The 18,541-nt window shown below is 34.4% G+C and overlaps 1 protein-coding gene across 1 annotated transcript; it reads left to right on the forward strand.

Annotated features, from left to right (window-relative positions):
- The first annotated feature begins 503 nt into the window (after positions 1–503).
- On the forward strand, positions 504–18,117 carry LOC131543388 (NACHT, LRR and PYD domains-containing protein 1 homolog). Its single transcript, XM_058780674.1, has 14 exons — positions 504–1,098; positions 4,017–4,116; positions 6,260–6,414; positions 6,557–6,680; positions 8,329–8,393; positions 10,516–10,727; positions 11,845–12,098; positions 12,637–12,756; positions 12,844–12,970; positions 13,058–13,084; positions 13,252–13,272; positions 13,668–13,829; positions 17,144–17,203; positions 17,318–18,117. Exons 1-14 carry the CDS (start codon positions 1,058–1,060, stop codon positions 17,566–17,568), a joined length of 1,719 nt encoding a protein of 572 aa, XP_058636657.1. The 5' UTR covers positions 504–1,057; the 3' UTR covers positions 17,569–18,117.
- The last annotated feature ends 424 nt before the right edge of the window (positions 18,118–18,541 follow it).

The following is an 18,541-nucleotide window of genomic DNA, read 5'->3' on the forward strand; positions in this document are numbered from 1 at the left end:
AAAAAAATTACAGTGTACTTGCAGATTGTTTTTTTGTTTGTTTTTTGTTTCTTTGTTTTTTTTCCTCATTTTTGTAAAGTTTCCAGATTGGTTGAAAATGTTTTTACGTTACCCCTCACTGTAAATAATTTCCCTTTATCTTTATTGGAACTCTTTTGTCCTTGTAGTTCTTTTTGTATCAGCAAACTGAAAATGTCCATCAGGGTTAAAAGACCGGGGATTTATTTATTTTATGTTAAAACGTCTCTTACACCCTTAACTGCCTTGGAGATGTAACAGTCACACAGCTTTAATTTTGTCAGCACATTAAATTTACAGACATGTCTGTCTCCTGTTCATAGCAAAAATTCATTCATGAGTTTATTTCAGCCATGGTATTATCTTTCCTTTCACAGAACAAACATCTAGATAATAGCCAGTGGCTACTCAACTGAGATTGCCTTGTTGTCAGTCGCTGAACCTCTTCTGATTGTGAAAGCTGAATCTAAATCATCAGTTCTCATTCTGCTTGTTCTGTCTGCTGCCTTCGACACAGTTAACCATCAGATTCTTCTCTCCACCCTTTCATCACTGGGTATCACAGGGTCTCAACTATTTCAGGGTTGCCTGCAAGGAGAAGTATCCAAAGCACATCAACTGGTTACGGGGTTCCTCAGAGATCAGTGCTTGGACCCTTCCTCTTCTCCATATACACATTGCTGGGAGTTATTGGTATCAACCAGTTCTGGAAAAAGTGGTATCGGTGCATTGCTACTTTATATCATTTTTACGATTTTTAATGAAATACAAGTTTTTAATAATGGAACTTAGTTTGTATCTGCTTATTCTATTCAACTTTGTTTGAACCATTAACCGTATTTTCCATATTCCATTTCTGGGTTAAAAAGGAATGCAAAAGTACACAGACCGGTAGTTGCTCTTTTGTGCATTGTGCGTGTTATGTAAGGTGTTTACCTCTCCTGGAAGACGCATCAGGTATTAAATGCCAGACACCAGAGTGGGATCATAACTGTACCATCTTAGCAGACGGGTGTTAAGAAACACTGCAACTGTCATCATGTACAAGAATAAAACCACCGAGACCACCATTGAAAGCAGGTCAGTGGCAACCAGATACTTTCTCTGAAAGTTTTGTTGTGCTGTGGTCTTTTAACTGTGTAAATTGTATGCCTGGTTTCAGCTGTAGGCTGCTACTTAGGGAACATGTGTATAGTCAAGGAATGTAGGTCTATGTATTGAATGATTACACTGAACGTAAATAGGTTCTGGTCTATATATAGACCTGCATCACTTTGTGATAAATAACTAGTTAATCTTCAAAGATATATTTTAGTTCTGACACACTCCATGTGAGGAGTGCAGGTAAAACAGTCCCAGGTGACACTGGCATGATTGAGTAAACTATTTTGGTCAAAGTAGGTAGTTACTAGTTGTTATGTTCTGAACAGAGCAGAAGATTAACTGTGAAATGCATATTAAATGAATTTACAGTAATGCAAATTTATATTTCCTATAATTGGTTTATCATTGATTATTATTATTATTAGTAGTAGTATTATTACTTTACAGTAATCAACATTTTATTTTTCTAATTGTATATAGTACTCAAGTTACACATGTATCAGAACAGGCTACAGTCAAAATGCGTAGGGAATGTTTAAAGAAAGTTGAATGGTTAAGGGTAGAAGTGTAATTGGTGTGACAAGTTTAAATGAGCATAAACTTCTGATGGTTTGAGAGATGAGGAAGTACTCCTAATGGTCTGGTCACTAATATTGTGAAAGTAGTGAAGGGTTGTTCACTGTAACTATGGAGGAGATTTTAATCTAGGAAAATGGTTACCATTTGCGTCAAATTTATTTAATTGGTTAAAAAAAAAAAAAAAAAAAAATATATATATATATATATATATATATATATATATATATATATAAACATAGTTTTCCATTTAGGTCATCTTTGGGTGTTGTTTTAATGAACTATGCATTCAGTGTCAAATGTGCCAAGTTTTGTGATTTGTCTGTCTGTTTTGTTTTTGTCTTGCTTTTTACAGAAAAACATGACATACCTGTTTGTGTGCAGTGAGCTAAAAAGGACAAAACACTAGCAGCCTACCTTAGTAGTGCATTCAGCAAATTCTAGATAAATGCTGTTTGACAGTGCATAGACATGCCTAAACTTCATCAGAAGCCAATTACACACCACAAACAGGTCTAACAGGTTTTACTAATGTGCCAGTATATGCAAAAAGGATAAAAAAGGACATATGCAGGGGACGGTTGCATAAACTGCTTAGACTAGTCTTAAAAAGGTCTAATTTGCCATCTAATTTGTTTTCATCTAGACTGGTCATAACTGTGTAAAGTCAGTTATAAAAATCTGAAAAGTGAGACTGATTAGCTCTTGGCTAACTGTTAGTTGGTCAAACTAGTTCTTAAGATACAGTCTTAAATTGTGTCTATGTTTATGCAACTGGCCCCTGATCTAAATGCATCTGATATTTCACCAATTTAACAGGAGGGCCAAAAAAAACAAAAAAAAAACAAAGTTTGATCTGACTGTGTATTGATTTCAATTATTTATAATTATAATTTATACACACGGATGACTTATTGAACACTATTTTAACATTTATTCAAAAAAATAAATAATCCACATTTTTGTAGCCAATGTTTTATTCCATTTTGTGTATGAAATGGGTGCATCTGATGACAGTATGAACAAAGCATTGCATTAATGAGTTAAAAATAAATAACAATCTATTGTAATAAAATGAAATATAAAAAAAAAAAAAAAAAAACGATATTAAAGACTGATATTATTCAAAGATCATGCACTCCTCATCAATAGTGACATTTAAAACACATTTTAGCCTGAATATTAAGAAATGTGCACTGTGCACAAGTAGTACTCCTAATTAAAGTTTAAATTATAATTTTTATATCGGTAACGGTAAGTATAGAGTGATATGTAAGTAAAGAGACAATAAATAAAGCAAATAAAATGTTAACATATTTGAACTAGTATGAAATAAATGTATTTTAAATACAGTATATTACTATTTTACTAGGGTTTGTATTAATAATAATAATAATAAAAAGAAATGATAGCAAACACCATTAACTGAATTATGAATTAATGAATTGCATAACTACTTATTGTTAACAATAGTAATAATGATTCCTTCTTTGTATTCTCTCCCTTGTACATTGTTCAATGTGTGTGTGTGTGGGGGTTATATATACAGCATATATATATATATATAACCTTCTGGTTCTCACCCCTCAGTATATTAATATGCAGCATTGTTTATTATTATTATTGCTGTTGTTGCTGTTGTTGCTGCTGCTTTAATAGTTGTTTGTGATTAAATAAATAACAACAACATTAGCTACATAATCTCATGCTTTAAGTCTAGCTGTGTTTTACCACTCATTTTGATAGGTTTCATATGCAGATGCCTTTAGATCAGATGGCATATGTCCTTTTTTATCCTTTGCATGTATAGTGGCACATTAGTAAAAACCTGTTAGACCTGTTTGAAGTGTGTAATCCGTTTCTAATGAAGTTTAGTCATGTTCATACACTGCCAAACAGAATTTCTCTAGAATTTTCTGAATGCACTACTATGCTAGGCTGCTAATGTTAAACAGCATGTCTGCATTTTTCTTTTTTTTTTCTCAGTGTTGTTCAGCTAAGATATTTTTTTTAAATTATTATTTTTTTTTTTATTTTTTTTTTTTCCATGATTCTCCTATAACAGATCTGATGTGCCGTATGATGTGGACTGAAAGTGTTTCAAGCCCTGTATTAATTTTCAGAGCATCTCAGCATGTCACATAGTTGAAGTGAGGTGTTGTGTTCTGTCCAAGATGAGATTCAACATAACAAACCTACCTTATTTTCAGCAGTATTTTGGAAAAATGAAGACATAAACTTGTATATTTGGCTCACTGAAACTATATCAAACTGCTCCCTTAAAAACTAGTTTTATGTTTTTACATGTTTTACCTCAGACCACCTGTCAGTTATTTAGTGGCCTTGAATGATAAGTTGCAGATGAATGCAGACAAAGTGGAGAGGAACATCGTTGAGACACAACAGAATCTCAGCAGGGTAAGTACAGAACAACTGCTTCTGTGGATTACAAATCAAAGCCAGAGAGTTTATCACTCCTGCTGTCTTCCCACCATTAAACACGCCAAAGCCCCTTGAATATGTCAGTTTAGTGTTATTTGCGGTACAACTGCAGAAAGTATATGCCAGTGTTATTTTAGTATTATTTATAGACTGTACTAGTTTGAATTCTTCTTTATTTGTTACATTTTCACTTTTCATTTTAATTTTAATTTATCATTTTGTTATGTGATTTTGCCATTTTGTCATACTTAATTTTTGTTTTAATTTTATTTCAGTTAGTTGCCAAAGCAACATTTCTAGGGCTCTTAGGGCTAGCCTAAGGGCCCCCAGCGGGCTGCCAGAGCAGGGCCACTGAGACTTTGCTCATTGGCAAAACGTTGGCCCTTTAGTGCTGGCCCTGCACGGGCAGCCCTCACTAGGGCCCGCACTATTAATCTACAACAATAAATCTGTTTCACTATAAATACCTTTCAACTACTATAATTTAAGTCTTGGGAAAAACAGTTATTATACATCTGAAATGGATGCAGTCACCACATAACTATGTCTGTACTGCCAAAAAAGTACAGTAGTCAAAATATTTCAAATGAATGGATTTATTAAATACAAAATAGAAAACATTAAATTCAGGTTAATACAGCTAATTTAACACTCTGAAAGGGACAGCACATTATCTATACAAATATAAAAATATAATACAAATTAACATTAAAAAAAATATATATATTACTTTGACCTCTGCTCAAAATAAAAAGTGTCGGTGTGCTAAAGTATTGATTGGCAAAGCTCACTCTTCCCCCGAGGTCTCTCAGCTAGTCAGCAGACGGTGGTAGCGCTGCTTTCCTCCACCCGCTCTGTCTCTTCAGTTCCACAACCACACCTTTATCTCACTCACAACTTCAGAATCAGGAGGACTTGGCTGAAAGGAGCATTTTCAATCAGCCTCTGAAAAGCAAACCGGCCTATATCAGGGATCCTCAAATCTGGGTCATAAAATCCACTTTCCTGCAGTGATTAACTTTGGCTGCGTTCCAGACTATTTTTTATGCCCTTCACTCGAAAACTTCCCTCCGTCTCGTTTACTCAGTTGTATGTCATTGGTGGATCCCTTGGAATGAACTTAATTGGAATGTCCTAAGCACTTAAAATTAATGGTGTTGCATTGTGGTCTATGGAGCGGCCTGAAGTGTGCATATGAAGCAGAAATCGGTCAAAGTCGAGGGTCTGTCCATATAAACTTCCCATGTCCACATCACGAAGTGGAACGCACTTCAAAATGGCAACGGGATTCCCCCGAGGGGAAGTGCTCAGGGAACTTCACGAGTGCGTGTCTAAAAGTAGAGTGGAACGCAGTCCTAGATCAAACTCTAATGATCCTGCAGACACTGATTAGCATGCTCAGGTGTGTTTGATTAGGGTTAGAGCTCAACTCTACAGGAAAGTGGATCTCGTGAGCCAGATTTGAGGATCCCTGGCCTATATGAAACAACAGGTTCTGAAAAGGTCTCTTTTGGTTTGAGCCATTCCAGTTCAATTGAGTGGCTAAATAATGGCCAGTCAGGGTTGATAGTATTCTCCTAGTTGCATTACAAGGCTGCCTGCACAAAACCTGTATGGGCCCAAAGGACACAAAAGTTGCTCTGAGTAGTGATGGGAAACCGAGGCTTTCTGAACCGTTTGAGGCTTTCACCAAATTGTGCTGAAACACGTTTCATTACTCAAAGCTTTCAACACAGTGTGCATTAGTGACATCTGGTGGTCAGACTTGTTTCTCCACCATATCTAACAAAACATCGAGGAGCAGAGGATGGCTTGAAAACGTTTTAAATCTATGCCAACTTGTGTCATGCGTAGTCCGGTCAACGGATTCACATATTGATCAATAATATAAAAAAATATTTAAATATTAATAAAAATGTGTGATTAAATTCATTTACGTGAGTAGTATGATTAAATGCAATAGAGGTGTGACGTGCATTCAGTTTCTGTCTGGTGTTGAGGTTGCAGGGTGGGTTTTACACAGAAAGTCATACAGGTTTGGAATCACAAAGGGGTGAACTATTCCTTTAACAATTATTTCATAATTATACTTAATTGCATTGCTCGTTGATGTTTCTAGGATATCAAGAAGATTAATGAAGGGAGGCATCCCCTGTACGAGGAGCACATCAAAAAGACAATCCTGAACTCACTGGAGCTGCTGAATTCTCTGGATGAAGATGCAGCTGAAGCCTCTCGTTTGCAGCACCCTCAGTCTGAGATGATTGAGAAGGAGTGAGTACAAACCTCATAACTCTGATCTATGATATAGCCAAAACATCCTACTACATCTCATGCTTTAAGCCATGCAAGCAGAATCATATGCTGTGAATATGGTTTTGTGGAATTCCTCATGTTTTTCTCTTCAATGGAAAAGTATGAAACAGCTGCGAGAGCGTGTGATGAAGCTCCGTGAGGAACATGATGGCATTAGCGATTGCTACGCACAATCAGAGCAGGTTCCCACCATCAACCGGGAAAAGAACACTGATGAGAAGCTGGTGTGTATCTTAACATCCCTTACAAAACAAAAATATGTGTGAATATATTGGAAGATATAATGTGATATATGAAAAAAAAATATTTTGATATATGGGACTCTAGTTCTTATATTTTCCAATATTCTGCAATATATGCATGAACCATGTATAGCCATATATTGATATATATATATATATATATATATATATTTAGCAATAAGACAGAAACAATACAGTAACCTATATTGCATAGCTTTATTGAAACACTCATTCCTTTTAATTAACACATGGGTTTACATACAAAATTAAATGTCTCAAAAATACATTCCAAATATGCCTACAAAGGTCCCCAATTCTATACAGATTCAGGCAAATTAACGTCCATATTTAATCATTCAGCAGACACTTTTATCCAAAGCGACTTGAATGAGGACAATAGCAATCAAACTAACAAAAGAGCAATAATATGTAACTGCTGTGATAAGTCTCGGTTAGCCTAACGCAGTACATGTAGCAAGTAAGTATACATAATATATATATTTATATATTTATTAGTACAAATGTATTTTCACATACATTTAGTAGATATTAAAGGGGTAGTTCACCCTCATGTTGTTCCAAACTTGTAAGAGCTCCGTTCATCTTCGGAACATTCGGAATATTCCCAAACACTATGACAGTGTGATCTCTGTGTGAGATATGTGATTGTTGTCATATTTTCTATAAAAATCTAAAATACATGTTTGAATTAAAATAAAAATGGATGATAAATACGCCTTTCGTATGGAATTAAATAGCAAGCACTTTAAGTGTTTATTCATATTAAAGCAACAGAACTGAAATCATATCATGTTTATCTGCAGCACAGCATATGAGTGAGAATAACGCGATATCCGCCTTTGATCTCGTAGGTATCTGTTCTACTTCGAGAGCTCAGAACTGTCCGTCTTGACTGCGCTTATTTCAGTCCTCCCCTCACTGCAGCCGCCTGCTCTCGCCTACATTCCAGGCGAGGCGCATCTCAAACAAGCCTAGTCTCTCGCTGTCGGTGTTTGTAATGATTTTTGCTTCTTTCTCAGACAGTTTTAAATGCTTCCACACTGCCGTCTTGTTTGCTGCATTAGTGCGCTCCTCTATTTGTTTTATTTTATTTGTTTCAATTTATTTGGTCTTTTTGCTTATTTCGGCTGCCGAGCATTCGGTGCATCCCTAGTAAATACGTCATCAAGTCGCTAACATTATATATGTGTTATCTTATCAGTATTATTATTTTTTTTTAATAGAAACACTAAATGACAAACAATATCTTAAGCACCACCACCAGGCCTAAGTTCAGTCAACATGACAAATATATGATTCTGCCTTGCAACATTTGTGTGTGTTCAGATGAGCAGGAAAATAGTCCTTTCCTACAGAATTGTTTGCTAACATAGGTTGTCCAATTCAATGCATATTGTATGCACTTTTTTTTTTTTTTTTTTTTTTTAAATAAACAAAATCACTGTTAAATAAAACACACCTTAGCCTACTTCAGGATCGATACGCCCATCCCTATGAAAAATCAGAATATTTCTTGATTTTTTGACAGAGAACGTTTCAAAATTCTATTGAAAATAAGAATTTCTCTGTACTTCTTTACTCAATTAATTATTATTTTTCTCCCTCTCAGGATGATTCTGAATGGGAAGTTAAAAGACCTTCAGAGGTCACGACAGATGCAGATATCAAGTACAGGTACAGAGAGAAACCTTTATGACATATTACATACAACCCAAATTCTGGAAATGTTGGGTCATTTTTTAAAATTTGATTTCAAATCACATGAGCCAATATTTTATTCATAATAGAACACAGATACCATAACAAATGTTTAAACTGAGAAATTTTACAATTTTATGCACAAAATGAGCTCATTTCAGAATCAGAAAGAACTTTATTGCCAAGTATGCTTGTGCATACAAGGAATTTGTTTTAGTGTCACAAGCTTCCAGTACACAGAGGCAACAACACACAGACAATAAAAAAAAATAAAAAATATGATAATAATAAAAAATACACACATATGTAAATATAAATAGACAAAAATAGAAAAAAATAAAATAAATTGTATGTACAGTTGTGCTATAGATGATAGAATAGGGATATAATAGAGTGAGATCCAGGGATACATTAACATGTAGGTGGTAACAAATAAATAGGTTATTGCACATATCTTTATTGCACAATGGGGTGAATTTTTAACTATTCATAAGGTGGATTGCCTGGGGGAAGAAACTGTTCTTGTGCCTAGCTGTCCTGGTATTTGCGGCTCTGAAGCACGGACCAGATGGCAAAAGTTCAAAAAGGGTATGGCTTGGATGTGAGGCATCCAGGGTGATTTTCTGAGCCCTTTTCCTCACTCTGAATGTATACAGTTCTTGAAGGGTGGGCAAGGGAGCACCAATAATCCTTTCCGCAGTCCGAACCATTTTCTGTAGTTTTCTGATGTCTGATTTTGTATCTGAACCAAACCAGACAGTTATTGATGTGCACAGAACAGACTCGATGACGGCTGAGTAGAACTGTTTCAGCAGCTTAAACTTTTAAACAGTTAAACTTCCTCAGCTGGCGAAGGAAGTACAGCCTTTGTTGGGCCTTTTTTTTGCAATGAAGTCGATGTGAGTATCCCACTTCAGATCCTGAGAGATGGTGGTTCCCAGAAATTTGAATGACTCCAAGGTTATTACAGTGCTGTCCATGATGGTGAGTGGGGGGAGAACAGGGGGGTTTCTCCTAAAGTCCATGATCATCTCCACTGTTTTGAGCGTGTTGCGCTCCAGGTTGTTAAGAAATTTGATGCCTGCTACAGGTCTCAAAACAGTTGGGACGGGGGCATGTTTACCATGGTGTAGCATCTCCTCTTCTTTTCAAAACAGTTTGAAGATGTCTGGGCATCGAGGTTATGAGTTTCTAGAGTTTTGGTGTTGGAATTCGGTCCCATTCTTTTCCTATTTCCAGCTGCTGAAGAGTTTGTGGTGGCCTTTGATGTATTTTTTGTTTAATGATGCACCAAATGTTCTCTATAGGTGAAAGATCTAGACTGCAGGCAGGCCAATTCAGCACCTGTACTCTTCTACTACGAAGCCATGCTGTTGTAATAGCTGCAGTATGTGGTTTTTCATTGTCCTGCTGAAATACACAAGGCCTTCCCTGAAATAGACGTCGTCTGGAGGGGATCATATGTTGCTCTAAAACCTTTATACCTTTTAGCATTCATAGTGCCTTCCAAAACATGCAAGCTGCCCATACTGCCCATATGCACTTACGCACCCCCATACCATCAGAGATGCTGGCTTTTGAACTGAACGCTGACAACACGCTGGAAGGTTTCCCTCCTCTTTATTCCGCAATCTTTTTACGCACTCTTTCACAGATTGGAAAGCTTCTGCCCATCTTTACTTCTGAGAGACTCTGCCTCTCTAAGACATCCCTTTTATAGCTAATCATGTTACAGACTTGATGTCAATTAACTTAATTAGTTGCTAGATTTTCTCCTAGCTGAATCTTTTCAAAATTTCTTGCTTTTTCAGCCCTTTGTTGCCCCCATGCTAACTTTTTTGAGACCTGTAGCAGGCATCAAATTTGAAATGAGCTCATTTAGTGGATAAAAGTAAAAGTGTATCATTTCTTTTTTTTTATGTTCTATTGTGAATAAAATATTGTCTCATGTGATTTGAAAGTCTTTTAGTTTTCATTTTATTCAAATTTAAAAAAAACATCCCAACATTTCCAGAATTCGGGTTGTACTTGTAACATTGCATATATAATGTTGCATCTTCTGAAAGCATCTTCATCAGCGATATATTTGGGTTTTCAGTGTCAGCTCCTCTGAAGGGCAGCATGAATGTTCAGAGACTGGCCTCCGCTGGCGGTCTGACAGCGATGTCAGTTTGGAGTATCAGTTTGTTGACTGGAAATCAATCAGTAAAGATATTTTGAAGAACTACAAGCCCTGTGGACCTTTGATGGACATCACTGTAACCTCTGGCACCCTGGAGGAAATTCAGCTACCTCACTTCGTCTGTGTAGGTAAGTCACATCTCCAGGGCCGCTGCTGGCCAAATGGGTGCCCTAAGCAGAATTGTATTGTGCCTTCTCTCCCAAATATTGTAGAAAAAAAAAAAAAAAAAACACTACTATAGGGGTTTAAAATAGAACTTTAATAAAATATAAAAATAAATCAATAAATTGTATTATTTACAAATTACAATTGTAGCTCTAGACAGTTACCTATGGCTATTGTATTAATACAGTTGTCTGATTGACTTTATAGTCTAAAGCATCCAGAAATCACACAAAAGAAAATTAATCAGTTTTACTACAATAAAGCATGGTTCATTTTTGTAAGGGTTGTGATGTCCACTTTTTTTGTTGTAATTATAGAGGCTGTAGCATTATTGCAAAAATGTAAGATTACGTGGATATTTGAATTAGCCTAAATGTTTGGTCAATATTAAAAGACTTGATCTTGACTTGATAAGTGTAACAGCAGCAATTACCAGACATTTGACTCCCTTTAAAGGCATTTGTAATAGTGCTGTCAAACGATTAATCGCATCCAAAAAAAAAAAAGGTTTGTTTACCTAATGTGTGTATATACAAATACACAATATATATTTTGAAAATGTTTACATGTATATAATTATATTCATATACCTAAATATAAACATTTTTCTTAAATATGTACATGTATGCATATTTATATATACACATAAATATACAGAGTACACATTATGTAAACCAACTTTTATTTTGGATGGGATTAATCATTTGACAGCACTAATTTGTTATATATAGTGTACATTTTATTTTATTTTTTAACTACATTGTATTTTATCAGTGTTATTTAATGAAACCATATAATTATTAACCCATCATTATTGCCTCTGTCACAGTCGGTTATATATATATGCTAATTTTAAAATTATATAGAACAACAATTTTTTTGGAGCAACTGGGATGGTGCCCCGGAAGTTGCCCTACGCAAACTGCGTACTCTGCGTATAGAGAGCGGCGGTACTGCACATCTCACTCCAACTCCAGTCATTTCAACATGTTCTCTCCATACGTGTAAACCTTTCAAGCCAGAACTATGAGCTCTCGTTCTTGAAGAATGTGTTACTTAAACCAACATTACTGTCCACAGATTCTGAATCTTCCTTGGATGATGCAGTGAAAGCTCTTCATGTGAAGGACGGTGCTGTTTCAGTGGAAAGATGTGAATTAAATGGATTCCATGCCAAGCTTGTCAATCCCACCTTCTCATTCCTGGCAATTGTTGTAGAGGTGCAACAGTACCTCAAAATGAAATTTCACTGTGAAACTTTGATTTATCGCAACAGAACAACTCCCCTCAACCTTCATGTGTACCTGATTTTAAAGGATAAAAAACTTAAGAAGGTAAAATCTGATAAGTTGTATGCACCATATGACCGTGTACCATATAACCATGTATTTTGACATTTATTTACTTACAATTGCAGAACATAATCAGCCATTTATTTTTTATTCATTTATTTTTTTTCTCGAAAGTGACAATAACCAAACTCTTCTGAAAGGCTAATGAAAACGTTCCCATTATACTTTCCCTCAGGCCCCTCTTTTCTACACAACAAAAGCAAACAAGACAAAAATGATGCTATATGCCTAAGTCTTTTGAAGCCATTCATTAATTTTCAAAGCTAAATAAATAATTACATAAAAATCGGGAATGTGTATGATACATGCATGAACCTCTATGATTATGTTATAAATACCACTCAACGGGTTTCAGTATTTGAGATTTGAAAAATGATGTATGGCTTCAGAGGATTTGGAATATGAGAAATTGTATGGACAATATGAGTAGATTTATCTTTTTGCTTTTGCAGAAAGCATGTGTAACATACTTCTATAAGTGCATGTTTATTTGACAAATAATTATGTCTAACACTGTTAGGATGTGGAGGAGAAGGAGCAAAATAACATGGAGATATTAAAACCAACTCCAGATGAAGCCCTTAAAATGAATGACTGTTACATCCTGAAGACATCTTGTGACTCCAAAATCAAACCGCTGGTACTTCCCTATTTATTGTTTATTTTTTTGGCTAGAAAATAATCCAGACTTTTACTTTCTAAAATATTTCTATTCACTTCTTGCCAGAGTTTAAAATTGACACCCAACAAGACCAACTTCTTTGATTTACGCATTAAAGATGAAATGGAATCTCTTGAACTTTCTATAGAGACAAAAGAGGGCCAAAAAATATGGGATGTTAACATAGAATCAGGTGAACAACCCACATGAACTTGCAAAATTCTCTACAGATCAGATCTTTATCCTTCATATTTAAATGTTTTTGTCTGTGTTATTTCAGATGAATTCAACATGGACTGTTCAGTCTGTAAGTGGCAGTATACTTTCATGAATCATACAGATCTGCACATACTATAAACATGAATACACACATACATGCTATACATTCTTGCAATTGTTTTACTGTTGTTCTGCAGCAGTTAGAATAATATTTAATGCAGTTAAATAATTTAGGTATTTTTGACCTCATTTCAGCTGACTGGCGTCAGAAAAAAAGTAAGTGATGATGACAATTGAATTCAATGACCGCTAAATGTTCTGCAAAGTTTTATTTATTTATTTATTTTTTGTGTGTGTATTTAGCCACTATATGTAATTTAAATTTTACCTAATATTAAATGCACTGTCTGCCATATTGTTTAAAACATTGCTTTCCTGATGAAGGGTAAATTAAATGCTTTCCTAGAATTTGTCCAAAACTGCTGTATTTCTGAGTAATATATGCATACATATACATTTCAATATGCAGTTTATGAATGTGCAGCCTACACTTTCTTATGTAATTCCAAAAGCCTGGACAATAATTTTGTTATGTTATGAGTTGTTGTTGTTGTTGTTGTTGTATTTTGTTATTTGTATGTTCTTCCTATGCTCTTTGTGTGTCTTTTGAGTTAATAGATCGGCGCTGATTTGGCAATGGTGGCGCCACATGTTAGAGGCTATGGAACACTCAGCTCGCGCTCGTTTTGAAACACCTCTTCTGCAATCCGGAAGTGAGCTGATGGGACTTCGGCCCGGAAGCACTTTTCAGGGGCGCTTTTCTTCTCTGACAAGTGAGTGTTGGGTTATAGTCAGGGTTTTACATTATTGTTATACTTTATTCTCGAATTATTAATGTTAATAACATCAGCATTGCGTGACTATGGGTATAGTGTGTATTAACGTGTAGATTTCAAACTATGTACAGTCTAATCTAATTGTCATGCCATTCGAATTTCATATTAAGAAATTATTTTAACCCCAAAAGCAAACTATGCTCCCTTCGAAATGGTTTTCTTTAGAATACAAATCTTGTGTAATCCCAGGCTATCTGTAATCAGAAGCACGTTTAAAACTGGAATATAATTTAATTTCATTCACACGTGTTTCATAAACACATAATCCTTTCTTGATCACAATCCGCCATCAAAATTATACATTTAATTATTCTTGCTGCTGTGAGAAAAGGCTATAAATTGATCCTTCACCTGCAGGATCCTCACGTGCGATAGCCTAGTAGCCAGGAAAACTTCTTTATGTTTACAGACGTGATGTAATGACGTGCCATGCTCAAATTTCCCGCGAAAACCTACCCGTACCACTCAAATTAGAAAACATTATTATAAGCTAACCGCTGTGAATCGGGCTAAAGTAAGGGGATAGTTTTGAAAACTGGCTGGTTATGTACTTGCTCAAATATTGATTTCGGATCATTTTTAACCAAACAAAGTTACGGACTCACTGCAGCTTTAACATAATTTAAGGAAAAACGTTATTGTTTTAATAGTTTTCGACATTGCAGTTTAATAAATGTGAACCTGGACCACAAAACCAGTCATAAGGGTCAATAAAAAAATAAATAAATAAAAAAAATGATTTATTCATCTGAAAGATGAATAAATAAGATGTCCATTGATGTTTGTTAGGATAGGACAATATTTGGCCGAGATACAGCTATTTGAAAATCTGGAATCTGAGGGTGCAAAAAAATCTAAACATTGAGAATATTGACTTTAAAATTGTCCAAATGAAGTTCTTAGCAATGCATTTTACTAATCAAAAATTCAGTTTTGTAGATTTACGGTAGGAAATTTACAAAATATCTTTATGGAACATGATCTTTACTTAATATCCTAATGATGTTTGGCATAAAAGAAAAAATTATAATTTTTACCCATACAATGTAGTGTTGGCTATTGCTACTTATATACCTGTGCTACTTAAGACTAGTTTTGTGGTCCAGTGTCATAAATGACAGGGGTCCAGAGTAACGAAACTGCGCTACTCATTTGAGCTGCACAGTTTATCAGCTCGGAACAATACTTGAGCGCAGCACAAACAAACTGGTCTGAGCTCAACAGGTTTACTCTGAAACCAATCTTTACTAATGTTACTGCACAGTGCTGCAACATCCAGTAAGATGTGTTTGAATTCTGCACAGAATTCTCTATTATAGACAGATCAAACAGTGCTGAGGTATGTCAAAAAATAAAATAAAATAAAATAAAATAAATGTATAAAATAATAATAATAATAATAAACAGAAGTAGTAACACTAAATATAACCATGGTGCTGTGGTAGTCAAATGTTATTACATTATTCATTTCAGGGTTTGTACAACCTTTTGAGAGAGAAATTCAAGCACTTTTCAACTTTCAAACATTTCACACAATTATTTCCAGTACTTTAAAACTGTAAAAATGATCTGGTTTAAATGTTATTCTTATAGGGATAAACAAGATATACTTTGTGGTAAACACTCATGGAAAAAGAAAAAAAAAAAAAACTTCAAATTACCACTATAACCAGTAGATGGCATCATATGAGCACTTATTGGTTTATTAGTCATTTATCTCTATTTTTTGCTTTATATTTTGGAATTATAAAACCACTATTATAAAATATCAAATAATCAAGAAATCAAATTTTGCACTTTGTGTATGAAGTAAGAAAAGTCACAAAGTGCAAAAAAGTAGCTACTCATACACACAATGAAATCATGAGTCTTATGTCGAAAACCGACAAACAACAAATACAATTAGCAGCTCTATGCAATTTTTGTTTGCATGAACATTAAAACATTAATATTAAAAACGATGGCCAGTTTTTAAACAAACAAAAAATCTTGGTTAGGGTGGTTACTACATGCTCAAATAAAGTTTTATGAAATGATAAACCTTACATTTCACACTTTATCTCATTTTTAAGAAAATTATAAAAATCATAAAGTACTGTATAGGCATTTTATCTGCTCCAAGAATCAATTATATAAGCATTATTATCCACAATGTTGATATTTTTAGAATGCACATTAGCTTACAATATACTAATTAAGATTTACAACAAACATTCAATAGGATTTTTGCATTAGTCTGAACAAAAAGGCAGACAGACTGAAGGAAAATGTATGTAACTCTACTGTCTGACAGCAGGTGGCACTTATGAAATGCAGAAATAGAGCTGTTTCCACGGTAAACGCTGTTAAAAAAGAAGTGTTGCGCTTAGAAACACTGCTTTATGAGGCATTACACTGAGAGAAGATGAAAATGCCACTGAAACTTTTCTCAAGACAGTCGGTTCCCTCTGAATTAATTAATTCATACATTCTTTCATTTAATTCTTTCAGCATTCTTCCTTCCTCGTTTTCACACAAAATGAAAACTAAGCTGCATGTTTGCGCGGATACTCACCAAAACTGGCATTTTGACTTAATTTTGTGTGTGTTTGGCCATTTTAGCACGATAAGATGAAAAGTGAACAGTTCTGCAATGGTGCGATATCTGAAACACGGCTCTCTGTCTGCACTTTGGGTGTGCACAGAAACCAGTGCTCGAGTACCGAATGTAGCTCTGTTTCGCGATTTCTTGCGGTTGAACATTTAAACGCTAAAACTGTCAAAACTTAAAAACACATTCAAATGATGAACTTTCATGACGAGTCAAAAATAAAGCATTAAGCTGTTTATTAAAGTTGTTTCATACTTTTTATGTGGTCAATGTAGGAGAGACCTGCCCTTTTGTTTGCATCTGTTCTCTCTGTTTTTGTTAAGAGTAGTTAGGTAAGGATCTTTGTATTTTTATTTTATATTTTTTGTTTAATTACTTTTGATTTATTTTCTAGACTGATTTTATTTGTTGTTTTGGGCCTTGGGTCTCTCTGAAGCCCAGTACCACTCAGTGACTGTTTCTCCTTATCTCTTAAATACATTTACACCTTCAAATTTTCAAACTCTTCAAGTTTTTTTTTTTTTTGTTTTGTTTTTTCCTCTGGTCTGCCGGCTTGATGATAGTCTTTATTCTTTTCATTGCGTCTTACCCCTAGCAGATGTAATACTTTTAATTTATTATTATTATTTATTATTATTTTTATTTTTTCATCTTTACCAAGGTCATCCGTCTGCAGAGACTGACACAGCACAGAAACAAAAAAGATGCAAAAATGGTGAAGGTAAAAATAATTGAATTTATAATGAAAATAGATCAGGCTGTTTCTATGCAGATTCTTCATAAAGTACTGTTCAGTGGCCTTTCGTGAAGATGAGGCAACATTTTGTTCATCCAGGTGCTGAGTTTGTGGAGAAGCACAGGACAGAGTTGATCAGAAGAATCTCACTGGTGGAGCCCATTGCAGATGACATGAAACGTCTGATTGGAGAAGAAAAATACGCACTCATCTTAAAGTCAACAACAAAACAAGAAAAAATGAGAACACTTCTGGACTTCCTGACAACACCTAAACTGAAAGATAAACTTTACAAAAGTCTTGTAAAACATGAGCACTCTGTTGTTGAATATTTGGAGTATTCTGAGTAGATGCTCTTCCATGTGTCAGAAGAATGAATTCATTATGGTTTATTTTATTATTATTTTACAGCAGACAGGTCATTAATAATATAATGTGGCCTGGAGTATAATCAGATGTGGAATATACAGTTCTGATTGGTTTGCATACAGAGCTGTGGAAAGGTTTTTTTTTTTTCCTTGTTTATATTTTTTACACTCAATGTCATTAAGTGTTCAGATAAAATCCTTAGAATACATAACATTTGAACTTTGTAACTTCCTGAAATATTTTGCACCTTCCTTTTGGAGAGGAAGATTAGACATTATTCCATATGACATCCATTTTAATAATATATCTATGTTTGTGAAAACTAATTCCTTTTTGTGGTTGCCCTTGGGGATATATATATATATATATATATATATATATATATATATATATATATATTTATATGGGGCTAATGGCCAACCTTAAGAAAAAATGAGCTATTCACTGCGCCTAAAATGTATAATTGCAGAAAATATATATATACATTGTATCGAACATTAAAGGAGCAACAAATTTTGTGTGAAAATAAATCATTCAAGTTGTTTATTTTGTTTAAACATCTTATAAATGTATGAGGTGGCAAGGGGGACCTTTTACCACACCTGGTATTGATACAAATACTTCAGCTAAAATAATGTTAATACTTGTTATAAAAATAAAATATGTTAATATAAAAATATAGTTTCAAATACAGAAACAAAATCATTTTAATAAGTAAAGATTCTGAAAGTATTGAAGGAGATCCAATAATAATTGAATATATATTTGCAGTACAAACAACAAATTATATTTTATTATATGATATGATTAATATCATGTTTTTAAATATGCTGGTGTCATTCTAAACATGGCGATTATCTCTATTATGGAAACCCAACATAATATATGATATTTACCGTCTGAATCCAACCATGTCATGTCAAAAAAATGGAAAAGTCAGCTATCTATTAATTA

The sequence above is a fragment of the Onychostoma macrolepis genome, chromosome 07 (genome assembly GCF_012432095.1).
Source record: "Onychostoma macrolepis isolate SWU-2019 chromosome 07, ASM1243209v1, whole genome shotgun sequence".
In the NCBI taxonomy this organism is placed as follows: Eukaryota; Metazoa; Chordata; class Actinopteri; order Cypriniformes; family Cyprinidae; genus Onychostoma; species Onychostoma macrolepis.

What these genes read in the sequence shown, in the direction of transcription:
- LOC131543388 (XM_058780674.1), top strand. Translation starts at nt 1,058, where the DNA reads ATGTACAAGAATAAAACCACCGAGACCACCATTGAAAGCAG. An exon ending in CAACATGGACTGTTCAGTCT is followed by an intron (nt 13,085 to 13,251) that starts GTAAGTGGCAGT and finishes ACCTCATTTCAG; the next exon opens with CTGACTGGCGTCAGAAAAAA. An exon ending in AAGATGCAAAAATGGTGAAG is followed by an intron (nt 17,204 to 17,317) that starts GTAAAAATAATT and finishes TTGTTCATCCAG; the next exon opens with GTGCTGAGTTTGTGGAGAAG.